At 44.6% G+C, this 22796-nt stretch overlaps 2 protein-coding genes across 6 annotated transcripts in view; one reads left to right on the top strand and one right to left on the bottom strand.

Annotated features, from left to right (window-relative positions):
- Positions 1-6242, top strand: part of LOC147461896 (transcriptional activator DEMETER-like) — an 81182-nt gene extending 74940 nt beyond the window's left edge. Inside the window, exons 15-20 of one of the 4 annotated variants that reach the window (XR_015187651.1) lie at positions 4333-4427; positions 4557-4622; positions 4767-4869; positions 5161-5275; positions 5352-5390; positions 5496-5593. Coding sequence is in view for 1 of the 4 variants with exons in the window: in XM_086509360.1 (XP_086365486.1) it covers positions 4333-4427; positions 4557-4622; positions 5161-5275; positions 5352-5390; positions 5496-5626 (446 nt within the window). In the remaining 3 variants the exon portion in view is untranslated. Of the gene's footprint in view, positions 1-4332; positions 4428-4556; positions 4623-4766; positions 4870-5160; positions 5276-5351; positions 5391-5495 lie in introns of those variants that run through there. The other 3 variants (XM_086509360.1, XR_015187652.1, XR_015187653.1) reach the window with 3 other exon arrangements.
- Positions 1-22796, bottom strand: part of LOC147461895 (pentatricopeptide repeat-containing protein At3g12770-like) — a 141801-nt gene that overhangs the window by 71182 nt on the left and 47823 nt on the right. The window contains exons 3-4 of one of the 2 annotated variants that reach the window (XR_015187654.1): positions 7527-7601; positions 6369-7064 (exon numbers count right to left, since the gene is read on the bottom strand). The exons of the other annotated variant lie outside the window; for it this stretch is intronic. The gene's annotated coding sequence lies outside the window, so the exon portion shown is untranslated. Of the gene's footprint in view, positions 1-6368; positions 7065-7526; positions 7602-22796 lie in introns of those variants that run through there. 2 annotated transcript variants of the gene reach the window in all.

Below are 22796 nucleotides of genomic sequence, written 5' to 3'. Positions count from 1 at the left end.
CAAAAGTTGCTTTTGTACCCCGATAGTCAACCACGGCGTTGTTCTTGTGGTACCAAGGGATTCCTAGGAGGACTTCACAACCTCCCAAGGACATTACGTAGAAGTACTCGTGCCCTAAACACCCCTTACATTGCAAACGAAGTTTGCTAGTGATCGGTGTAATGGCAACATCCCGTCTGGGTGCCGCTAGAACTGCCTCCGCCTGTGGCCTCAGCCTGTCGGGCATAATTCCAAATCGAGCCGCCAATTCAAGAAGTTGGCCTTGGCTCCTCCATCAAAGAAAAATAAGGGCTTCCTGATCTTTCACTTTGCCCCAAGGGCGGCAAAGTTTTGTACTTTTCGTTCATCTGATTCGGTTCGGGCCCCACGCAAAATGGTACCAGTTCTGCTTTCATCTGTTCTTTTCTTCCGCACTCGGTTGCTGCTCTGTAACTCTCAAATTTATGTTCTTTGGTTCATCTTCTTGTCCATCTCTTTCTGCGAGTACAAGTTATGTTGTTCTGCACTCGTCTGTCCTTTCGGCTTTCCTCCTGACTTGAGAGGAGAAGCAATGGCTACATGCCATCTCGAGTAAATCTTATTAATCGGGTAATTCTTCAGGTGTCTCGCCAATCTCGTGTCCCTGGAGTACTTAATCAATCTATTCACTCTTATGCCAATATGTACTTGACGTTTGTACTCCATTCTGACAAAGTTGTCTGAAATTTCTTTTGCCCAAATCTTCATTCTTTCCTTCAGTTCCCGCAGGGTCCTCTGCTCTCAGGCTCTGCATCCAGACGCCCTTGAAGAGTGAGGTCCTTAGGGCTCTTTTATTCTTACAAGGGATGCCAAAAGCAGAGCCCCAAAATCAGTCAAACTCAAAAGCAAACGTTTAAAAGCAACTAATCCTCAAAAACTGGCAAAAGCAACCAGCACAAAATTACGGAATTCCGGGATTTTCGTACAGTACTGCCTTGTCAGTTGTCAGCGCAAAATCAGGGATTTCCGTACACTACTGTCCATACAGCCTGCCACGTCAGCCTATCGACGCAATATTCGGGGGACAGCCATGTCAACAGTTTGTGAATGTGTCCGGAGGTCAGCCACGTCACCAGTTTGTGACACTTATAAGGAAGCGGTTACATGAGAATCAGCTTCTTTATCGGGCGCTCTTCAGACTTTCTCTGCTACCCCTGCTTGTGATTCACCTATGGTTGCTTCTACAGTAGATGTAGATGTGCTCATGGGCACTTCCACCTGATTCTCTTGCGTTGTTGTCCTCTGTATATATCTCATAGGATGCATGGTTCATTGAGATGCATTTCATATAATGTGCGTGGGTTATGCAATCATGACAAGTGGAGGTACTATGTACATATATGTAAAGCGAATATGGTTCTTCAAGAGCATAATCAGCATCATGTTTCTAGTCAGACTTCTTATTTTGCAACAAGATACTGGATTGCCTATGTAGGCAATACCAATTACTTGAGAGTGTTTACTTGTGCGGCATGAATTACAGCCCACTATTGCTTATAATGACCCAAATGGAAGATGGATGGTGGTTCAATGTACTGTTAATGGGGAGGTCTTTGAATTAGGAGGGGTTTTTGCTTTTATAGCCTCTAACGATCGTGCAAGATTATGGAGAGACATCTCCATGTACATTTGGCGTTCTGATGCCTTTCTTTGTGGAGATTTTAATAATGCGCCATCTGCCCCGCAGACAACACTATTGGCCAGTCACACATGTTGCGTATGGAAAGTCAGGCATGAAATCTCATGATGCGTTCCTGTAATGCATTGGATCTGTGGCCACTCTTGCATGATAGGGATCTAGGGTTTACCTTTCAACATAATATTCGATCCTCTTATCGAGCTTGCCTTGATCGCTGGTATCTTTTCAACAAACATCAGTGTGACACTTTTGTGTGCGATATGAGGGTCAATTACACTTTATGCCTTTCGGATCATGCTCCTATATGTTTGGCTTTACACTTTGGCCCATATACGGATGTTGCTTCTCTGCCCAAGAAACGAGTTTTGCATATCTTTCGCGCAATGATTGTGGACATAATCCCCCCTTTGACCTCCCTTATATACATAGATATGGATGCTGCATGGTTCCGCTTTGTTATGCGAATCTAGAGTGTTATTAGTGATTATCGTAAGTAATATATGTCTCAACTGCGGGGAGATGTACAGCAGGCAAGGGACACCTGTCAAAGATTGATGCATATGGTTAATTCCTCCGGGCTTTTAGAAACTAAACTTAATGCATTGATTTCAGCCCGTACTACTATACGGAGTAATGATGAGCGGAAATTGGCCAAATGGCAGACGCGTGCACGGCAGCATGGTTTTGTTGATAAAGGATGTGCTTCCAAGCAGTTTTTCAAGCACTTGCATCATTCTCGTCGATCTCAGGACATTAAAAGAGTTGAGCTTTCCTCTGGTGAATGGACATCTTCCTCCCAGCAACTAGCAGAGACTTCGGTTGCGCACTATGGGAAGATCTTTGAAGCACTGCCCCCTCTTACCCAAGAAGCTAGCAGGCACACAATATTTTTTTGTCACATGTGGCTCCGATTATCTCTGTACAGCAAGCAGAAGATTTGGAGGTTGCATTCACTGAGGCAGAGTTACATGCAAGTCTGCAAGATTTAGGAAGAGGGAAATCTCCTGGTTGGGCAGTTGGACGGCCATATTCCGGGATGCCCCTTCACTTCGTCTCTTGTTGCGGATTGGAAGGCTGTTACCTTGCACTTATCCTGCATGGTCGTCAATCTCCTCCAGGGAACTTACTTCGGTTGGAGAGCATTCATTGGAGAAAAGCATTTTCTCTTACTTTGGTCAGCGCTCTCCTCGACAAGCTTACTTTCTTTCGCAAAAAGGGATTTGCGAGGTTGATTAAGTGGTGGATGATGCGGGATAGGTTCTTTCTTTTTCGGTTGCTGCTATTTTTTATGAGTTGGGAGCTCATTATCGACCTTTGTGGCAACAAATTTGGCAGCTACTTCCAAATGTTTCTCTGATGCCTCCACTGCTTGGGGATTCTCAGCTTTTTGATTGGCTTCTCGGCCATATTAGGATGGATTGCATATCTGTTGGGTCTATTTATGCCTTGTTGCATTCTGATGCATGGATTGTGGTTCATGAAAATCAATTGTGGTCACTCTCCAGATCTCAATTATGATGGCAAAAAACATTCTCTCATATTTGGAAGAATCACTTGCCACTCAAGGAACACATTTTCTTGTGGAGATGCATGGGGGGTGCTCTACCAGTTGGTACTTTGTTGCACGCACGACGCGTTGCTTTTGCTCGTTGTCCGGTGTCTTGCTACTGACGAGTCTGTTACGCATTTTCTTTGGGATTGCCGCTGCTCCGGTGTCCTCTGCTCTGCACCTTCGTTTCCATCTGGAATCTTTCATAGACGGTTTTGGATTTTTGGAGTTCTTCAACCGCAATAGTCTCAATTTGAGATCTTCTTCAGTTGGGTCAGATATTGGGTTATGTGGCCCATATGGCACCAGCTCAACTCTTGGATGTTTCAGGCATTACAAATTGACCATTTCCCTTACTTCAAGTTTTGGCTCGGACAAGCCCTGCATTATGCTTATGATGTGTCTTTGACTGTTTCTAGCCTTCGGAGCATCACAACGCTCCGCTTATTGTACTTTTGTACTGTGGTTTTTCCTCATTTTGAGGTTTCCCACTTGTAAATTAAATCATGATTTACAAAAGAAAAAAGTGTGCGCGCGCATGCTTGAGCAAGTATGCGTGAGTGAATGTGTGCTCGAGCAAGTGTGTATGGTTCTGTGTGCACACAAGGATGGCGGAAGAGATCAAGGGCAGTGGTGAACAAGGGGGTCAACACAGACCAAGGCACGATTCACAAGCGGGTACAGGCAGCAAGCTGCGAGGACGGGAGGTCAAAGGGCAATGGCGCAGTGTAGTGAGGCAGAGCAGAGGGCAAAGGGAGGAGGCAATGATGAGGGAGAGCAGTATGTGGCAAGCGATATCTCTGGAGCCCTCAGTGTCCAGTTCATTGTAGCTTTTGCTAAAGTTGGGAATCTGCTACTACGACCTCTTCTAAAGTTGAGAATAGGTCCTTTTGTTGTTCTGGTTAAAATGAGTCAGCTGTGAAAACTTCTCAAACATTGTGAAGTTGAGAAACTAGAGAATACCAAGTGATCCATAATTTTGAGGTCAAAGATTTTAATTGTAATAAGGTGAACATTTTTAAGAATCTGAGAAAGGCTTGTAATGTGTATTAATTTTGTTACCTTGTTAAGTGAAATTGATCTTCAATGGAATACACAAGATTAAAAAATCCTGCCCCCTTTGCAGGTGAAGCTCTCAGCTCATTACAAGGACTTGATGACAATGACTCTTGCAACTTCTCTTTTTCCAACCCAAACGAGATGGTTAAAGGCACTCTATTGGTGAGATGTTAGTAAAATTTCTGTACAGGATGAGGACTAACAAACCTAGTACATAAGCTCTCATTTTCTTGTGGCTTTGTAACTTTGTTTTGTAAACCCGATAAACTAACTTGTGCTGCATACAAACAGATTCCTTGTAGAACAGCAATGAGAGGCAAGTTTCCATTGAATGGGACTTATTTTCAGGTGAACGAGGTATGAAATTTCCCACTTGCTTGCATCGCTCTTTTTTAAAGCTTACAATGAGTTCAGTATTAAGTTATGTGCAAAACACCTGAATACAACTTTCATTGCAAATAGTCAGCTCTTACATATCATCCTTGTGTACATCATGATCAGCGTTGCATCCATGAAAAAACAGAAAAGCTGGTACCGCATTTGCACATTTGTCATACGTGGTCGGAATGGCACTACAATCGTATATGGAGGACCCCCAAATTTGGTAGGTTTGGCTTGCTAAATGAGGAGATATGGAGCAGCGTTTTGAATATTGAGCATTTTATTTACGTGGCTAGACATTCTTTTTTGGCGACATTAAACTTGATACTGTGGCATTTTGGTGACACAACTTCGGCTAGCCTTTAGACCCATAGCCTCAAGAATTTTGGAGTGGGCACTTGAATGTCTAAATGACACACACAAGCTGTAATCCCTGTATGTGGCCAAGCTTTGAAAATTCAACATCCACTTGGCTTTGAAAATTTGACATCCATTTTTTTCAATGGTTTTGCAGGTATTTGCGGATCATGCCAGCAGTCTTGAACCTCTCCAAGTGCCACGGTCATACATATGGAGTTTAGAAAGGTGCTTTGTGTACTTTGGCACATCTGTTACAAATATATTCAGAGGTGAATCTCTCTTCCTAAAAAGACTGCATAAATTTATCAAGTTTGAATTGTATGATGACTTCTTGATGATGCACAGGTTTGACATTAGATGAGATCAAAACCTGTTTCTTGCGGGGTAAGTGGAAAAACTTACTGGTGATGATGCTTGAGTTCTTCTATTGTAATACTTTTGATGCTTTCAACAAGAATTTAAGACAGTCATTCAAATTGTTGATTCCAGGACATGTTTGTGTTCGAGGATTTGACCGTGCAAAAAGGGCACCCAGACCACTGGTCTGTAGGTTGCACTTTCCAATTAGCAAGCAGACTCAGAGGCCTAAAAGAAATGATCAAGAGACATTTTCTAAGTGATAACAAGCAGACAAGGAACTCAATGTGGAAGCTGGAGAGAACCGTTGCACATTCATCTTGGCAACTTTGTGAGAGCCAGAATGCAGGAATGGAAAGAATACTCACCGATGATATATTCTTTTTTTAGCCAATTGAAAATAAGGACAAGCTTTAAATTTGCCTGAGATGAGATTTTCATGAACACTGAATGGAAACCCCTTCGAGTCAGTCCTCAAAGGATCTTCTTAGGATGTTTGAAATGTGGAAAATTGACTCCCTTGATGTGGACCCTCATTCCTGATTTAAAATTGCAGTATAGATCTCTAACAGCACCTTGATTAGAGCCAGGTCCCCCTTTGCATTAATCTGTTTAGAGGGATAAACAAAACACTCCAAAGAAAGGAGCCACGCAGGTTTCCCTCCCTTTTAGCCATAATTTTAGCAGTGCTACTGATGCCATAGAAGTGCTGTGTAAGCTTAAATTCATTGATTGATCCTCTTTGCGGGGAAATGTTCTTTACAATTTTTAGAAACTCTTAAGAGTTTTTAAAGTGTTCCTTGTCATGAGCAAGGAAAGTAAATGCTACTAATATCCGCCTCAAATATGTGGGACTTTGTATTAATTTACATGCCTCAAATTTAAAGTTAATCCTTGTGAGACCCGGCTCTTACTAAACTCAGCATTTGGAGGGATTGCATTTACACCTTGAAAAGAACTACCTATACATAATGAGAAAGTTGGGCCAACTTTCCTTGCAAACACCCAAACTTTTGCCAAAAAGCAGAAGCACATGATTTCATTCAGTTGGAAAACCTCACCACATCTTGTTTTTTTCTCCCCCTCTTATGGTAGGATAAAAGAATCCAAGACCGTGGTGTTACATGGGTTACATTGGGGGCACGGGGACTAAGCCGAGGGGCTCCCTCAATTCAGGAGTCCTTAGTACATTTCAAACTTAATAATAAAGATATCACCCATACTATAATACACTTTCTGCATGTGATAGGCCAACTTGACAATATTATTCTTACACCTGAAGGGGAATGATGATAGCCTCCCATTATCTTTCCCAACTTTTTGAGCTCTTACTGCTGTCCACAAACCTTTGTCAATAATTAGCCACATTACCTCGGGAAAAACAACCGGGTCCCAAAATAGTAGCAAACTTAAAAACTGAGCTGCTTTTTTTCATCTGACATCCCCGGGGAATAGCAGAGACGAGGTGTAAGGGAAATGAAAAAATTACCACTTAATCTGAGGCACTAGAGTTGAAAACTACCTGACACCCTATGTTCTAGTTATGCCCTACTAAGAATAGTAGGATTCTCTGCCGATGGTGGATGGGAAAGGTGGGTAAATCTGGACTCGTTATTGTAACCAAGCAATAACTCCCCAAAAATGATGACATGAATATGCTCCAAGCACATGGCTTTGCTCTTTGCTCCATGTTGGCTCACTCTGAAATGAAACGAATTGAAAACTTGATTGAACTGTTCTTGTAATTGCAATAAAGTTTTGAAAGATGTTTTGCCCATGGCCCAAAAATGCAAGGCTACAACAAGAATGATCAAAGATAAGATAAAAGATTTGGGGAATTGTCGTAAAGTTAATTGGTGATGCAGGACAAAGCATTGACATAACATCAGAGCCTCACATGCTTAGAATGAATGATATTCTATTCGACCGAAGTTTCAAGAAACATACCTACAAAAATGGTCAATTTGTTACATATCCCAAACTATGCTTTCAAGCCTAAACAACATATTAAGGTGAGTCAACAACAGTGAGCCCTCTCTTAGCAAGTGTGTAAGGAACGATGCTATGGCCAAATATTGTGTTCAAAGTGGGCCAATGTGAGAGCAACAAGTGAAGTAACATTAGAAAGTGAACTAATCAATACAATTTACTATGAGATGGTACCAGCATGGCTCTCCTCCACAGTTGGCCTCCAGCTGATGTATATCCAATGGCAGACGGCTGTTTGGATTTAGCTCACTAAGCATGAAATCACCCGAGAAGGTTGGTGAGAAAAACACATACCATGAGCCTTCAGGCACTCTCAAACTCATTAAGCACTTTGAGGGGATTTTAAGTCGAATTCAAAAAAAAAAAACCATTTTCTTGGCCTTAATTTTTGAGGGCTTACTAATTCGAGGACCAGGATTTATGGGAAAATCTAGTTGTTTATCAAGATTTATAATTGCAATACTTAAAATTTGACCTTGACAATTAAGGTCCAAGGAAATTTTAATCGAGATTTTTAACCGAAAAGTTTACACTACAAACCGAGATATGTGAGCAAAGGTTCAAATAACCACAAAATCAAACGTTATGAATTGTAAATGTGAGTTGAATGCTTAGTTTTTGCAAAATTTCCAAACCGTAGCTATGGACTTTGCCTCACCCTCTTTCATGAGGAGGCTGTTCATGAAGTAACCTAGCATGTGAGTTATGAAGCAAGGTCTTCACAAACGAGTTTGAGCGAGTTTTTCTTCCCCTCCCTCCACCTCTAGGTTGCACTAACTTCGACCTCCTCCATTCCTCTCCCTTCCGCACTAGCCACCTTCCCCGAGAAGCACTAATCGTCCGTCTCTTTCCCAACCCTCCTCCTCATTATCCCCTAGGGGCGGTCACTATTATGGCCTATATCATATCACGTGCGTTCCAACGCTCCAAAGATAAACCTCTTGTATACATTTTATGACTTTTATTTTAATGGTCTATTGTATATGTATGAGTCATTAAATAGATCTCATTTATTTGTATGTATACTTTTTATTGGACAAATTATTAAAATTATCCCTAATGTATTTAAATGTACACAATATAGCACAAATGGTTAACAATTTAGCCAAAAAATGTTTTAATTGATGATGAAATGACTATCCAGTCTTACAAGGACTATGATCACGCTCACAATGGAGTCCAAAAACAACCTTGGTCTTGGTCTTATCCATTTTGAAGAACAAAATACATTATCCTTAGGACAAGAGCATAACATATGAGAAATTCTGCCAGATTGATATTTATTCATACCTCTACATTTCTACAAAGTTTGTTTCCTATCCCTTTACTATGTATACTTATGTAAGTCAACTTTTGTGACCACTTGGAGTGGTCACCATTCTCCCTGTTCGTCCCTACCCTACCTCGCACTCTACACAATTCCCCAAGCTTGCTCTCACTCTTTTTTCTCCTATTGTATGCCCCTCCCTCCCCCTCCTCCCCAAGGTGCCCCCCCCAATCCTTATCTCCTAGCCCCCCTCCAATCTCCCTCTCTCCACCTCGTTTGCAGCCCATTCTCTTTTCTTCTGAGTATCTTCCTTAAGAAGTGTAAGACACCTAAAGAAATGATAGAGCTTGTATCTACTATGACATATGAACATTCAACAATGAAAACTTGTGCTTGTTAAATATGGAATCTCTCTCTCTCTCTCTCTCTCTCTCTCTCTCTCTCTCTCTCTCTCTCTCTCTCTTCTTCTTCTTCTTCTTCTCCTCTCATCAGACCCTGCAGGATACATGGATACTCGTCTATCCCACGGGATACGATGTGCTTTTGGTCAGATACGCACATCCTCACATCAGCTAGAGATCGAGACAGGAAGATTTAAAGGAGTACCCGCTGAGTCTAGGATTTGTCAGGTGTGCCAGATAGAGCCCGAGACAGAGCTACATTACACATGTCTTTCTATTGCCTAGTATACTATGAGATACGAGGCCGCTTTAACTGTCTATTCAGAGAGGGTTCTGGATCACTTTCTAGAGTCGTGAGATCCCAGGATCAAAGATGCCTCGGATTATGCTTACTGGAGATTTGCAAACATAGAGAGGACCTCTTGAAGAGGGTCACAATGAGAGAGATCCAGCGACAGCGGAAGGTTACTACAGATTTCTTTCAGTCACAGACAGAGGAGTTCGAGCAACCCCCACAGCATAGCAGCACTAAAGGCACGAGAGGCATACTGTTTGATTGGCTGATAGAGTTGGGGCGGTCCCGTCGCCCATGGATGAGGGGGTCCTCTCGACATCGACGCAGATTGCGACAGAGGATCCATACCATACTGGCGCGACATAGGAGCCGGCGCGACAGAGTGCCTACCTTGGAGGACATTGAACCTCTATAGCCTTTTGGATACTGATGTATATGTATATGATGCCTCTACTGTCAGAGAGCTCCATTGTATCAGCTCACCCTTTGTATTCCCTTTGTATCAGCTTTCACCCCACCCCTACCCACTATTTTCTTTTAAGTTCTTTGTACTTTACGTACCCAGACCTGGTATTAGATTCACCACATGTAACCTTTTGGTCTCATAGGTCATTTTGGCTTTTGAAGACGTTAATATTACATTTCATTTCTCTCTCAGAGCATTTTGTGTTAGTCATGTGATAGTGATATCCTCTTCATGAGGTGTATAGGAGCAAGACGAGTTGTACATCATGCCAAAGAGAGCCTCATACGGTCAACCTCTCATTTTGTAGGAGTTGATTCTTTAGATCTACATGGAATATAGTACACTTTTTGTACTAGCCAAAGATGCCAACTTCACTCCTATATTATGAAGCTACCTTGTACACACTTCTCTAGTTCCTCTAGTTCCATCTATTCTATGAATTTAGAACTGTACTAATTGTCAATTCTGCATTTTATAATTCACCATAATCTATAACAATTGGTATCGAGCCTATGAGAGATTAGTATTTCCTAATCATCCTAGGTTGTTAATTCTAGGAGCAAATTCTAGTTCGCATACACTTCCTAAAAACTTGTAAACTAATCGAGCTTCGGGTATAATGCCCTTGGAAGCTGCTACCCTTGATTTAAAAACTAATGACTCGTGGAGGCTAGGTTTTCATTAAAAGCGTCTCTCTCTCTCTCTCTCTCTCTCTCTCTCTCTCTCTCTCTCTCATAATGATTGATTGATCAAATCAGATCAAAGAAAAACAAAGTAGGTAGCTTGGACTACTTTGAGACCTCTGCCAGGCTTTCAACTATCTAAACACATTCAAGACATGCAAGTTGTACGTATAGCATGTAGCCATGGTAAAGCTTGTCCTTTGCGAATAACACGTCCATCTACCAACAAAGAAACCCACGAGAGCAGCAATCCGCGAATGCGTTTGATGTGACTTGTTGTAGCAGGGCTAGAGTGTCACAGGCACAGGACAGATAGTTAGTTACAGTTGGGTTGGAGTTCACACTGGACGGACTTTCAACTGGGCAGTGACACGTGGCAGGCATACAGGTGGTAGTCTAGCCGACGCACGCTAGATCACCACGACCACAGTTTGGAGATAGACTTGGTTGGATTGAATATTTGTGAGCCGTTGGTGGCTCTTTATGGTTGTATATATCCGTAGCTGTTTGGAGTTATGTGGATCATCATCTACTTTGTATGGTCATTCGTCTTGAGTCTAGCATCTTGAGTTCATGCACAGCACGTTTGCACCATCCCTGCACATTTGAGCCTCAGCACCCCATTGTACCCGTGAGTTTCAGGCTGGAGCTAAGTGTGCTGCCATGCCTTAGTCTGTACTGGTTTCTTTGAGTTAGTCAAGTCCCATGCTGTTCAGGTTCTATTGTTGAGTCGTCGTGTTGTTTCCTCTGTTATTTATTGTCTTTTGTGTATTCATTCTGTAGGAGTGAGATTTCACGCGCATTGCACTGAGGAGCACCCACTATAGAGAGCATGACACATTATCCCCTATACAGGTGCTCTCATTTTTGGCACGCCCGGTGAGACCTCGGCTGTAGTCTCACTTTGTCGAAAGTGAAGTCCAGGAACTACCTGGTTCGAGCCTTCCTATACTAGTCTGTTGGTTTCGATTGGTCTTGTCTGGGCCTCCTTCAGCTTCGTCTCCTCCAATTTTCCCTCAAGTTGCTAGGTTCTCGACCTGCTTGTCTAGTCTCTCGTCCTGGTCCTAGTTGGTCTAGTCCTCTCATGTCCAGGTCTAGCCAAGTGGTCTATTCACTCGCCCTGGTCTAGTGGAGTCTGGACCACTGTTCAGTGAGCTAAAGGTCTTCGTGCCCAAAACTTGGGTGGGCTTTTGGTTACTGCATGACACATACAAGGCAATCAAAAGAGCGACAAAGCCCACTACTAAGTCCTCTAAAGCACTACCACAAAAAGCGTCAACCCTTCGTGCCAAGTAGAAGTCCACCAGCCCCATTACCCCTACCTTCCTTAGCGGCCACCTCCAATTCTACACCTCCCTAGTCACCCTCCCCAGTGAAGTTCTCAGCCACTGTGTTACAACAAGCTCTTGAGCAATAGGCTCATGCACAGACATCCATGGAGGAACTCACAAGCATTCTAGCTAAGGTGAATATCAAGTTTCCGACTTTCAAAGCTCTCTCTACAGAGGATGCCAACGACCATGCCCGGAGATTTTTTCCCCTCTGCAAGGATCGTGGCCAGAAGACGCCTACTTAGTACTCTTCCCATCCATCTTGGATGGCTTAGTAGATAAATGGTACATTCAGTTTGCAAAAAACCACTTTACGACTTGTGCCACATTAAGACCACAGTTATGTGAAGCTTTCAGACCAGGGGACTTCCAAGAGAGGTGTTGGATGAGTTGGCCAACCTGATGCTCCAGCCCAAAGAGACTTTTGTAGAACTCATGACCAGAACAAAGTCTCTAGTCGCCAAGCTTCCTCGGCAACCAGGTGAATTTATGGTCAAGAAATGGGTAGAGAAGGCTCTTCCTAAGACTTCTCAGCAAAAACTCAGAGAGAGTCTCCGACTTGAAGCCAATCTGGAGGAGTTTGTTGTTGTTGCTACTAGGATAGAGGGGGCAAGGAAGTTGTTTACCGACTCTCCTCACGTAGAGACTGCCTCTGTACTTTTGGAAAGTCCATCTGACCCCTTGACTTCTTTACACAAGGAACTAGAAGCCCTAAAGTTACAGCGATCTCTTCAAGAGGAGAGGTCCTTCTCTCTTAGAGAGAAGAAGCCTCCACATCACGAGGCTTTGGAACAGATCAAGCGCGAGCTAGAAGAGCTTAGGTCTCAGCAGGAGACTGAGGCTATGGTTTGGTGTAGCTCATGCCGCTCTCCACGCACCCTCCCCATGAATGCCCCCTTCGGGTTTATTGCCACTTCTGTGAAAAGTCTGGACATGACACATCGTTGCCATGCTATGTGGTCTTTATTCAACCCTTGCCTGAGGATGCATCCTCTTCCCCTGCTCCTCCAGCTAGGACCAGTGACCCACATCATCCAGAAGCAAGTGTGACAGTCACTGAGAACCATACTTCTATTGCTCCCTTCATGGAAGCCATCGGCCTCGGTGAACCTATAACACATCATAGAACGGGGAAGAAATCTCATTTGCATGAGTTCACCGACATCTCACCTCTCCCCTTAGCCTCCTCTCTGTCCGACTCCCCTCCCACGCAAAAACACCCTGCTATGTCTAAGGACTTACCCTTCAAGGAGCTTCCAACAGGATGGTTACCAACCCATGATGTCTCAAAGCTCCAAGAGGCGGCTCAATCTTCATCTTCTGATGCACCCTCACCAGCTACACCTCCTCACCCGATCAGAGAAGTCAACCTGGGCGACCTTAACGACCCTCAGCACATTCAAGAGGCGGCTCAATCTTCATCTTCTGATGCACCCTCACCAGCGACACCTCCTGACCCGGTCAAAGAAGTCAACCTGGGCAACCTTGACGACCCTCAACACATCAATCAGACACCAGCCCATGATGTCCCAAAGCTCCAAGAGGCGGCTCCATCTTCATCTTCTGTTGCACCCTCACCAGCTACACCTCCTGACGCGGTCAAAGAAGTCAACCTAGGTGACCTTGACGACCCTCAACACATCCTCTTAGCCGCTTGGTTATGGGATCATCCCGCGCCACTCGATCAGGTTGTCTCTTTTATGCACTCCTTTGAAGATGTTTTTGCTTGGTCTCACAAAGAATTGGAGGAAATCCCACCAAAATTGGGTGTCCATACTATCCCTTTGGTTGACGGAGCTAAGCTTGTCAGAGGCCGAGCTTACAAGCTCAACCCGAAGTATGCGGAAGCTGTCAAGACAGAGCTCGAAAAAATGCAAGAAGCTGGAATTATTGTACCAGTGGAGCACTCTGAGTGGCTATCACCCATGGTCATAGCGCCTAAGAAGCACTCCAATAAAATCCGCGTGCGTCGACTACCGCGCTCTAAACAAGGTAACTATCCCAGATGGTTTCCCCACACCCTTCACTTAGCGTGTGCTCGAAGATGTGGCAGAGCACGTACTTTACAGTTTTATGGATGGCCTCAGTGGCTATAATCGGTTGGGCATCCATCCAGGTAATCAACTCAAAACGGCTTTTGTGACTCCATGGGGTATTTTTATTTACAGTAGAATGTCGTTTGGGCTGAAAAATGCTCCACCTTCGTTCAATCGCACAAAATATCTCATCTTTTGTCCTTTGCTCACAGATCATCTTCGCATATTTATGGACGATTTTTCAACCTTCTTGGGTGCTCAATCTTCAACCCCAGTGGAGAATCTAGAGGAGCACCTCGCTCGGCTCTCTGTTGTCTTCCTCAGGTGCAGGGAGGCACGTCTGAAGCTCAATCCGAACAAATGCCATTTTTGGTCACTGAAGGTACACTTTTAGGCCATGTGGTGTCTGCTAAAGGTTTAGCACCTAACCAGAGAAGATAGTAGCCATCTTGAAGTTGCCTCCTCCCATCAATCCCAAATGTGTTCAGAGCTTTATAGGCCGCACAGGCTATCATCGCAGGTTCATCCGGATGTATGCACATGTAGCCCAACCGTTGACCCAGCCCATCAGTGCTATTGTACCCTTTCAATGGTCAAAGCCCGCAGCTGAAGCATTGCATACCTTGAAAAACGTCAAACTGAAGCACCTATTCTAGTTGCCCCTAATTGATCTCTCCCATTTCATGTGCATACGGATGCGAGTCAACTAGTTGTGGATGCTGTGTTGACTCAGCCTAGCAAGGAGTTCAACCTCGATCGGCTTGTTCACTATGCAAGTCGACTGCTCACTAAAGCAGAGCGCAACTACAGCACGACAGAAAGGGAAGGTTTGGCTATTGTGTATGCTCTACAAAAATTTAGTCACTATTTATTAGGGATCCACTTCACAATTAATTGATCACCATGCCCTGCGCTATCTACTGAATAAGCCACAAGTTGCAGATCGAGTGTGGTGGTGGCCACTTCTATTTCAAGAGTTTGATTTCGAGGTAGTTCTCCGTCCCAGCAAGCATCACGTCATGGCCGACCACCTCTCTCGCATTCAAACAGGTAAAGAAGCTACAGGGATTGCAGATGACTTTCCAGATAGCAGTCTCTTTAAGGTGGATACAACTCCGGAATGGTACGGCGATGTCTTGCATTTGCTATCTATTGGCCTGTACCCAGAGAATGTATATCCATTGCAAAAGAGAATATTATTGTTGAAGTTTAGACCATTCACTCTGATTGGAGGCCAGCTCTACAAGTTGGGACCAGATGGTGTTCTGAGGCGGTGTGTCTCCGGAGCCCCATGAAGTTGAGCATATTCTTGAGGATTCCCACAATGGTCCAACCGGTGGTCATTACCCTGGTCACATCACCACCCAAAAAATTCTACAGAGTGGTCTTTGGTGGCCCTATGTTTTTTGGGATGCAATAGCGCATGTCAAGGTTTGTGATGTGTGTCAGCGTTGTGGACCGAAACCGAGTAAGCAGTCCAACCGTCCTCTGCATGTCTCCATAGCATCGCCATCTCCGTAAGCCAAAAATAATGCAAGGATCACTAGTGCTACTTTATCAAGCTCAATATCAAAAAAAAGCAAAGAAGTTGGTCCCAGCCTAGCAAGGACCATACAAGGTATAGGTGATTCTGCCACATGGCGCAGTACAGTTAGTGACTCTAGAAGGTGTTCCCTTGCCGTTGGTAATGGATCTAGGATCAAATGCTACTACCCTCACCATAACCCATAAGTCGCTATTCTCTCTCCACTAGTACTTTACCCTACAGCGTGCCTTCCGCCTCAATCAGTCTAGCCTTAGCCAACCTTGTGCTCCCTACTAACCTGCCATCTATTCAGCTGACTTCTATCATTTGTTTGCATCACAATCCTTGCCTCACCTTCATCTTTGACCCATTTTTCAGCAATGTTCTTCCTTATGACTATGTCTATCTTCTGTCCCACAAGTTCTTCAATTGATTCCCCCTCTAAACAATGAATGAAGTGTGTTCTTTCATTAAACATTCAGCTATTTGGTTAATCGAATCCGCATCTTTATTCTGTTGCACTGAGGTCTCGATCTGTCCAATCGAGTACTTCTCTATTTTTCATGGAGCTTCTCATCTTAACTTGTATCGCCCCTTCCCTTCATGATGTGTCCCTTGTTTTTCAGAGGATGCTAGCCGTTGTTTTACTCTTCTTTTCTTAATTATGGTCTTCATCTCACATGTGGACTTAAGTTTCTGTTTGTTAGCCCTTGTGAACATAGCAGTGTATGTTTACTTTGCCAAAGTTTTACAAAACCATCTCTCTCCCCCTAGTAGTTCTATCCTCACCACCAATCAGGTTTTCACAACCAATACTGTATTCATCTCCTACATCCACCACAGCAGCCTTGGGCGCCTGAGTTCTCACACCAAACTGCCATAGTGTGCAAACCTGAATTTTCCAAACAACTGCCATACTTTGCAAATTGTTCTGCGTGTGAACTGAGCATAGGGCAGCCTGTCCCTACCCACCTATTTTCCCCGCACCTCTCTCTCCCCACCTACTCTCACCCCTACCATCCCTCTCTCGTCCCTACCCTCTCCCCTCTTGTCCCTGCCCATCCCCCCCTCGCCCCTACTCTCCCCTCTCGTCCCTGCCCATCCCCCTTGCCCTTACTCTCCCCTCTCGCCTCTTACCTACTCCCTCGCCTCTATCTATCCACGTCACTACCTGGCCTACCAAACCCCTCTCGTCCCCTTATCCTTTGCATCCTGCTCTCGTCCTTCCCCAACCATCAATTAATCGCCTTCTTACCTGCAACCTAGACTAACCAATTCTTCTATGGGACTCCCTCACCTTCTCGCTCTGAGAGTAGCGGCCCCACCCTTCACTTCATGCGGCGGATCTACTCGAGAAGAAAAAGAAGAAAAGGGCTAAAGTGGTGAAGGACCCAGTGGAATCTCTACTATCATTGCCAATATCACAAAGTCAGCATCTTCGGGTGAAGCACCCTGCCTGACGCTCCTGGTCTACTCGTGCTACTTGTTCTGTTGAACCGGTGCTATGCTCTGGTGTTTCAAATCACACTATGCATGTCCCAGCTACGACTTCTCCAGTGTGTGTCCCTCTCCCTACTTCTACCATTTTCACTTCTACCACAGCGACTACCTCCCATACCCTGCATGCAGCTCGCTCTTCCCCTCTACCTATCTCAGGCACATCCACTCCACCTGTCTTGCCTACCCCTACTTTGCATGCTACGAGTTCACCAATTGTGCTACGTACTAGCCTGCCCCGCCAGACAGACTCTCTCTTTTGACTCTCTGAGGAGATATTGCAGGAGTCCCGACATGCTATTGCTACCATTGAACTTGGAGCAGAGGTTGGCAGCCACTCACCGACGTCACTCAGCCACTTATGCAGCTATGGAAGGGCCTCTACGTGTCGCAGAGAGTGCGGTTACAAATAGAGATGCTACTGTTTTTGCTTTGCGCCATCCTTGCAAGAGAAGTCTAAACTCATTGACCCCATTGTACCCATGAGTTCTGGGTTGGAGCTGAGTGTGCTGCCATGTCAAAGTCTGTACTGGTTTCTTTGAGTTAGTCGAGTCCCATGCTGTTCAGGCTCTACTGTTAAGTCGTTGTGTTGTTGCTCTGTTATTCATTGTCTTTTGTGTATTCATTCTGTTGGAGTGAGATTTCATGCACATTGTACTGAGGAGCACCCACTATAGAGAGCACGACACATTATCCCCTCTACACTTGTGACCCCCGATTGGGAATCAAAAAGAAAAGCATTGCACATAAACCATATGTGTGAAAGACCCAACCATCAGAAAAAAGTAAATATGACATGATTTGACTGATCGTTCCTTGCCCCATTGTTACTATCGAACAGCCATTGTTGTGATGATAAAGATTGTGTCACAAGACGGGCACCACGTGCCAATAGAAAAGAACTGACTGAACAACTTTAAGCACTTCAAATAACAACTGAACTGAGGGAGAGAGAGAGAGAGACAACACGCGACACGGAGTGGCGGAATTCCACCCCAGAGAGCATTGGCCCCAAACCTTGGCGCCCCTTTCGGTATTTCTTTATATTGCATCAACACAGTACAAGGCATGCCAGAGAATGAGCCCTAGCCTTATATTTAAAGGCCCTTGGCCTGAAAAGCAGTTACAGTGAAAAGCCTTCAAAACTCAAAAGCTTTTGGTCCAAAAAGCAATGTTAAAAGCTGCCAGCGCAATTTACGGAAATCCGTAAAGCCTGCCACGTCATCATGTCAGCGCAATTTTCGGAAATTTGCCACGTCATCAGTTTTGGAGTGTGTCCGGATCCTGCTTTATTTTAATCCTTTATGTCACTTGGGGCCCCATCGGACGGGGTCCCCATAAGTTGGGTGGACTTCTTCTGTTACTTGTTCTTCTGAGGGTTTAGGCCATCTGCAAGTTGACTCCATTCTTCAGGGCTTTGACACGTCAGCAGTTTGTTACATCTCCCCTTCTTGAAAGAGAGTAATCGTCCGCGATTACAGCATATCTGCAAAACAACTCAAGTTAGCTTTAAAAATTTCCGAGGGACATTCCGAGGGACAATCAGCTTGCTCTTTTTATTAAGGAGTTAGCTTCTCCTTTCTGCTCTTCTGATCAAGGAGTTAGCTTCTCCTGTCGCCTGTTTTGATCAAGGAGTTCGCCTGTTTTGTCGCCTGTTTTGATCAAGGAGTTCGCTTCTCCTTTCTGCTCTTTTGATCAAGGAGTTAGCTTCTTCTTTCGTCCAGATCGGAACTCTTGATATTCCGGCGTAGTAAAATTAGCCATCACACCCAGACCACCGCACTGATCTTCCACGGGTGTCTTGATGCACTAAAATTACATACCCAAGCAATCTCATCCAATTAGGAATTTTCAGTAATTGGCACATCACAATGCAACACAAATGCTCACATATGCATGGTACAAGACGTAGAAACATAAAGCTGCCGATGAACACTCCCCCTGCAAATAACCATCCAGGTCCGGGCCATGAGCTGTTCAACGACTCCCTCATCACTCCTCCTGCAAATAACCTAAAAAGGTCTGGGCCATGAGATATAGAGGCCTTTTACAACCAAAAGCCCCCTAGACCGCAGCCTGCGTCGTTTGGAGGTGCTGAGAGTAACCACTGCTCAGACTTCTTAATACTCCTCCCGCATAACCATCCAGGTCCGGGCCATGAGTAACAACAACAATACTCCCCCCGTAAATAACCACAAGGGTCCGGGCCATGAGTAAAAACAACAATACTCCCCTCGTAAATAACCACAAGGGTCCGGGCCATGAGTAAAAACAACACTTTTCAACCATTCAATACTCCCCCCACAAATAACCACAAGGGTCCGGGCCATGAGTATGAACAAGCATTCTCAAACATCTTTTCTCACTACTCCACCCGGGAGTAAAATCACCAATCATTGAAACCAATATTAAAACCAGAGTCAAACAATTCAAATCGGCACCAAAACACGTTCAAAACAGATACCATCCATTTCAAACAAATTCCAAACAGAATCACCAAACAAGTTCTCAAACAGATTTCAAACTTAAAAAGCAATCTCGACATCAGTCGAGCTCGAAAAGTCTGACTTTTCCATCCTGAAACCTGCACCAAAAATTAGGGTTAGGTTCCTTCCATAAGGTCGTAGACAACCACAACATGGTCCATCAGCTTTTGGACAGACAGTTTTCGTCTAGCGGCGATTGTAGTCCCAACACATAACAATCGTACCGGACCTCCAAGGTCATCTGCTCGTAAAGAGACATCTACTGAGAGAAGTTGAGAAAATTTCAAGTTATAATCTGCTAGGATTTCCATGGCAAGCATTTCAGGATACCCCACTCTGCCAGATGTTGCACTCCGAAGGAAGATGTCAAAAACCATACAACTTCAGGCAAAATTTTCTTGAAAGCTTGCCAAGTACTTGGAGTATGCTGCTTGGTAGCTGTAGAAATCAACATCTACATGGCACTGCTTCTGAGAAAAAACAGTGACTTGAAACAAATCTGGATCTTTCTCTTGCAAGTGATCTTAATTGGCTTATGTCCTGTAAGACACTGCGATGAAGACGGGAGCGAGCCCGATGCGCGATGAAATAAGGGTGGGAGTGGCTAATAAGTCCGGGTTGGAGGGCGAAGATACCCAGAATAAAATTCCAATAGCTCTGTCTGCTCTTTTGTAGGACCGGTGTGCTTTCAGAAAAGCACACGCCTGATGCTCTGATACCACTGTCACAAGACGGGCACCACGTGCCAATAGAAAAGAACAGACTGAACAACTTTAAGCACTTTAAATAACAACTAAACTGAGAGAGAGAGAGACAACACGCGACACAGAGTGGCGAAATTCCACCCCAGAGAGTATTGGCCCCAAACCTTGGCGCCCCTTTCGGTATTTCTTTATATTGCATCAACACAGTACAAGCCGATACTCCAGACTCTGCACCTTACTCTAGGAAGCATGCCAGAAAATGAGCTCTAGCCTCATATTTAAAGGCCCTTGGCCTGAAAAGCAGTTACAGTGAAAAGCCTTCAAAACTCAAAAGCTTCTGGCCCAAAAAGCAATGCCAAAAGCTGCCAGCGCAATTTATGGAAATCCGTACAGCCTGCCACGTCATCAGCCAGCCGCAAAACACGGAAATCCGTACAGTCTGCCACATCATCATGTCCGTGCAATTTTCGGAAATCTGCCACGTCATCAGTTTTGGAGTGTGTCCGGATCCTGCTTTATTTTATTCCTTTATGTCACTTGGGACCCCATCAGGTCCCCATAAGTTGGGTGGACTTCTTCTGTTACTTGTTCTTCTTAGGGTTTAGGCCTCTCGGCCGACATCAGCAAGTTGACTCCATTCTTCAGGGCTTTGACGCGTCAGCAGTTTGTTACAGATTGCCCAATTACCACCTTCCAAGGAGAAGAGATAAAACTCCATATTTGGCAAGCCACAGGACATCGAATAAATCTGTGTTGGCTTGTTTCTTGGCAGGTTCGGCAAAAATAACAAAATCCATTAGAAAGGTTTCTTCACTTTAAGGTTTTTTGTTTTCTCGACGCACCAAAGGGCCCACAAGGGAAGGTGCTTATCTCTTCCAAATATTGGCCATGAAACATGGTCGGGCAATGACCGTGTACCATCGGGCAAGAGCCACGGTTAGGCATCGCCATGGCCACCTAATTGATGCACAACGTGCTGGGGACGACGGAGAGAACTCGTAGCAACCAGCTAGGAACCTCCTTGGGTGACCCACCCCAAGAGGAGGATGCACTCGAGTGTCCAAGGGCGAGAGCCCTAGCAACGTGAACACCAGGTGAGCACAAGGTGTCCCTCTAGAGGAGACCCAACAGGGGATTTGAACCCACAACCCGTGGGTTGAGAGGCCAAAGCCTTACCGTTAGACCAACTCTTTGGGGACTTCTTTGCTTTAAGTTAGATGCCAAAGGTAAGCCTCCTATCATAACTCGCTAAAGAAACACTTTTGCAATGCCAAGCACTAAGAAGAATCCTCTTCCACCAAGACGCCCTTTTTCTTTTTCTCCCGACTTTGTTTACAGCATCAACAAGCCAATCTTTATCTTTACTAGACAATGGTATACATAATTCGCTGAGGCTTTTTTTAATCGTATGCGCTTATGTAAGATTCAATCATCCCAAGCATGTGCCGAATCAAGAGGATGAAGTTGTCCCAATACTTGGACCTGTTCTTGCAATTGTGTCCATAGAAATTGATAGCCACTAGGCAGGCAAAAGTGAGTGCGTGCATGACGAAAAGGCAACATTTGAAGCTGTCCTGGAATCGATGTATCAGATAGCCTTACTACACCCAATCTGGCGATAGGAGAATTTCCATCTTACCGAGAATTCAGAGGTTTCTATGTAGTATATTTGAGAACTTCCTTCCAAGACTTAACCATATGACGCAAAATGGGTGAGGTTGCTATACACACTAATTGTGAGGCATTTATAATATCCCACCAAGAAGCAGATGATTGGGGTTTTGAGACCACCTCCACTCTATCTACACAACACATGGGAAAGTCAAAAATAAAAAAGGGCATAGAAGGTGAACAACACAGATGGTATAAATATCAGAAACCCAAAACAAAGCCTTATATAATATTGTAGGTGAGCATTCTGGATAGAGTGCGATGAAGAAATACATATCAGCAAGAAGCTACAGCTTCTTGCAATTGCAAGCATGCGTTTGGGGGGGGTCGGGTTGAGCACTTTCTTTTTAGTTGCCTGACCGGCCCTGCGACAGCTCTCTCTTCTTCTTCTTAGGAACTGCAGCATCTCCTTGATGTCAATACTAACCTTTCCTCGCTTCTCTCATTTTTCCTTGTGGAAATTTGCATCCATGGCATTCTCTCCTCACCATTTGCCACAATTTTAGTTGGTCCTAAGCAAGGGCAGGGTGTTCAGCAATACCATTAGGGTAGAGGAGCTAGTAGGGGAATGTCTAACTTGGGAGGGAGGTCAGGTACATAAAATTTTTGGGTTTTCTTGTGGGGAGGCACTGGCCAGCTAGACAAGGGGTTGTTGAACACGTGGCATTGCAATGAAGGCATTTCAGTCAAGCCACATGAGGTTTTGAAAGGCTTTCTTATTTTATGTGTTAAAAAAATGGTATCCAATGAGGATACTAACCGACCCCCAAAAAGTGTCGAGATAGGGTCCCTGCTTGGAGTGCTGGCTCTCCCAAAGAGGGACGACCACTCACCGCATGAAATCTTCACCTCAATCCATAACAGGCCATTGACAATCTACCAAGCGGACACCTCGGAACCCCAGCCTAAGGCCTGGTTCACATCGCACGATGGAAGAGGCCACCTTTTGCTGCGAGCAAATCAGAATCTCTCTCTCCCTGCCATGTTCACATAGGGCAGTGAAAAATGTTGACAGGGCAGCCACGTCAAGGAAGAGAACACCTTCTTCTTCTTCCACCCTGCCGAGTTTCTCTTCCGACCCC

The sequence above is a fragment of the Adiantum capillus-veneris genome, chromosome 3, assembly GCF_014529385.1.
Source record: "Adiantum capillus-veneris isolate H3 chromosome 3, ASM1452938v2, whole genome shotgun sequence".
In the NCBI taxonomy this organism is placed as follows: domain Eukaryota; kingdom Viridiplantae; phylum Streptophyta; class Polypodiopsida; order Polypodiales; family Pteridaceae; genus Adiantum; species Adiantum capillus-veneris.
Note: the sequence above shows the minus strand (reverse complement) of the source record. Positions and strands in the feature narration are given on the sequence as shown.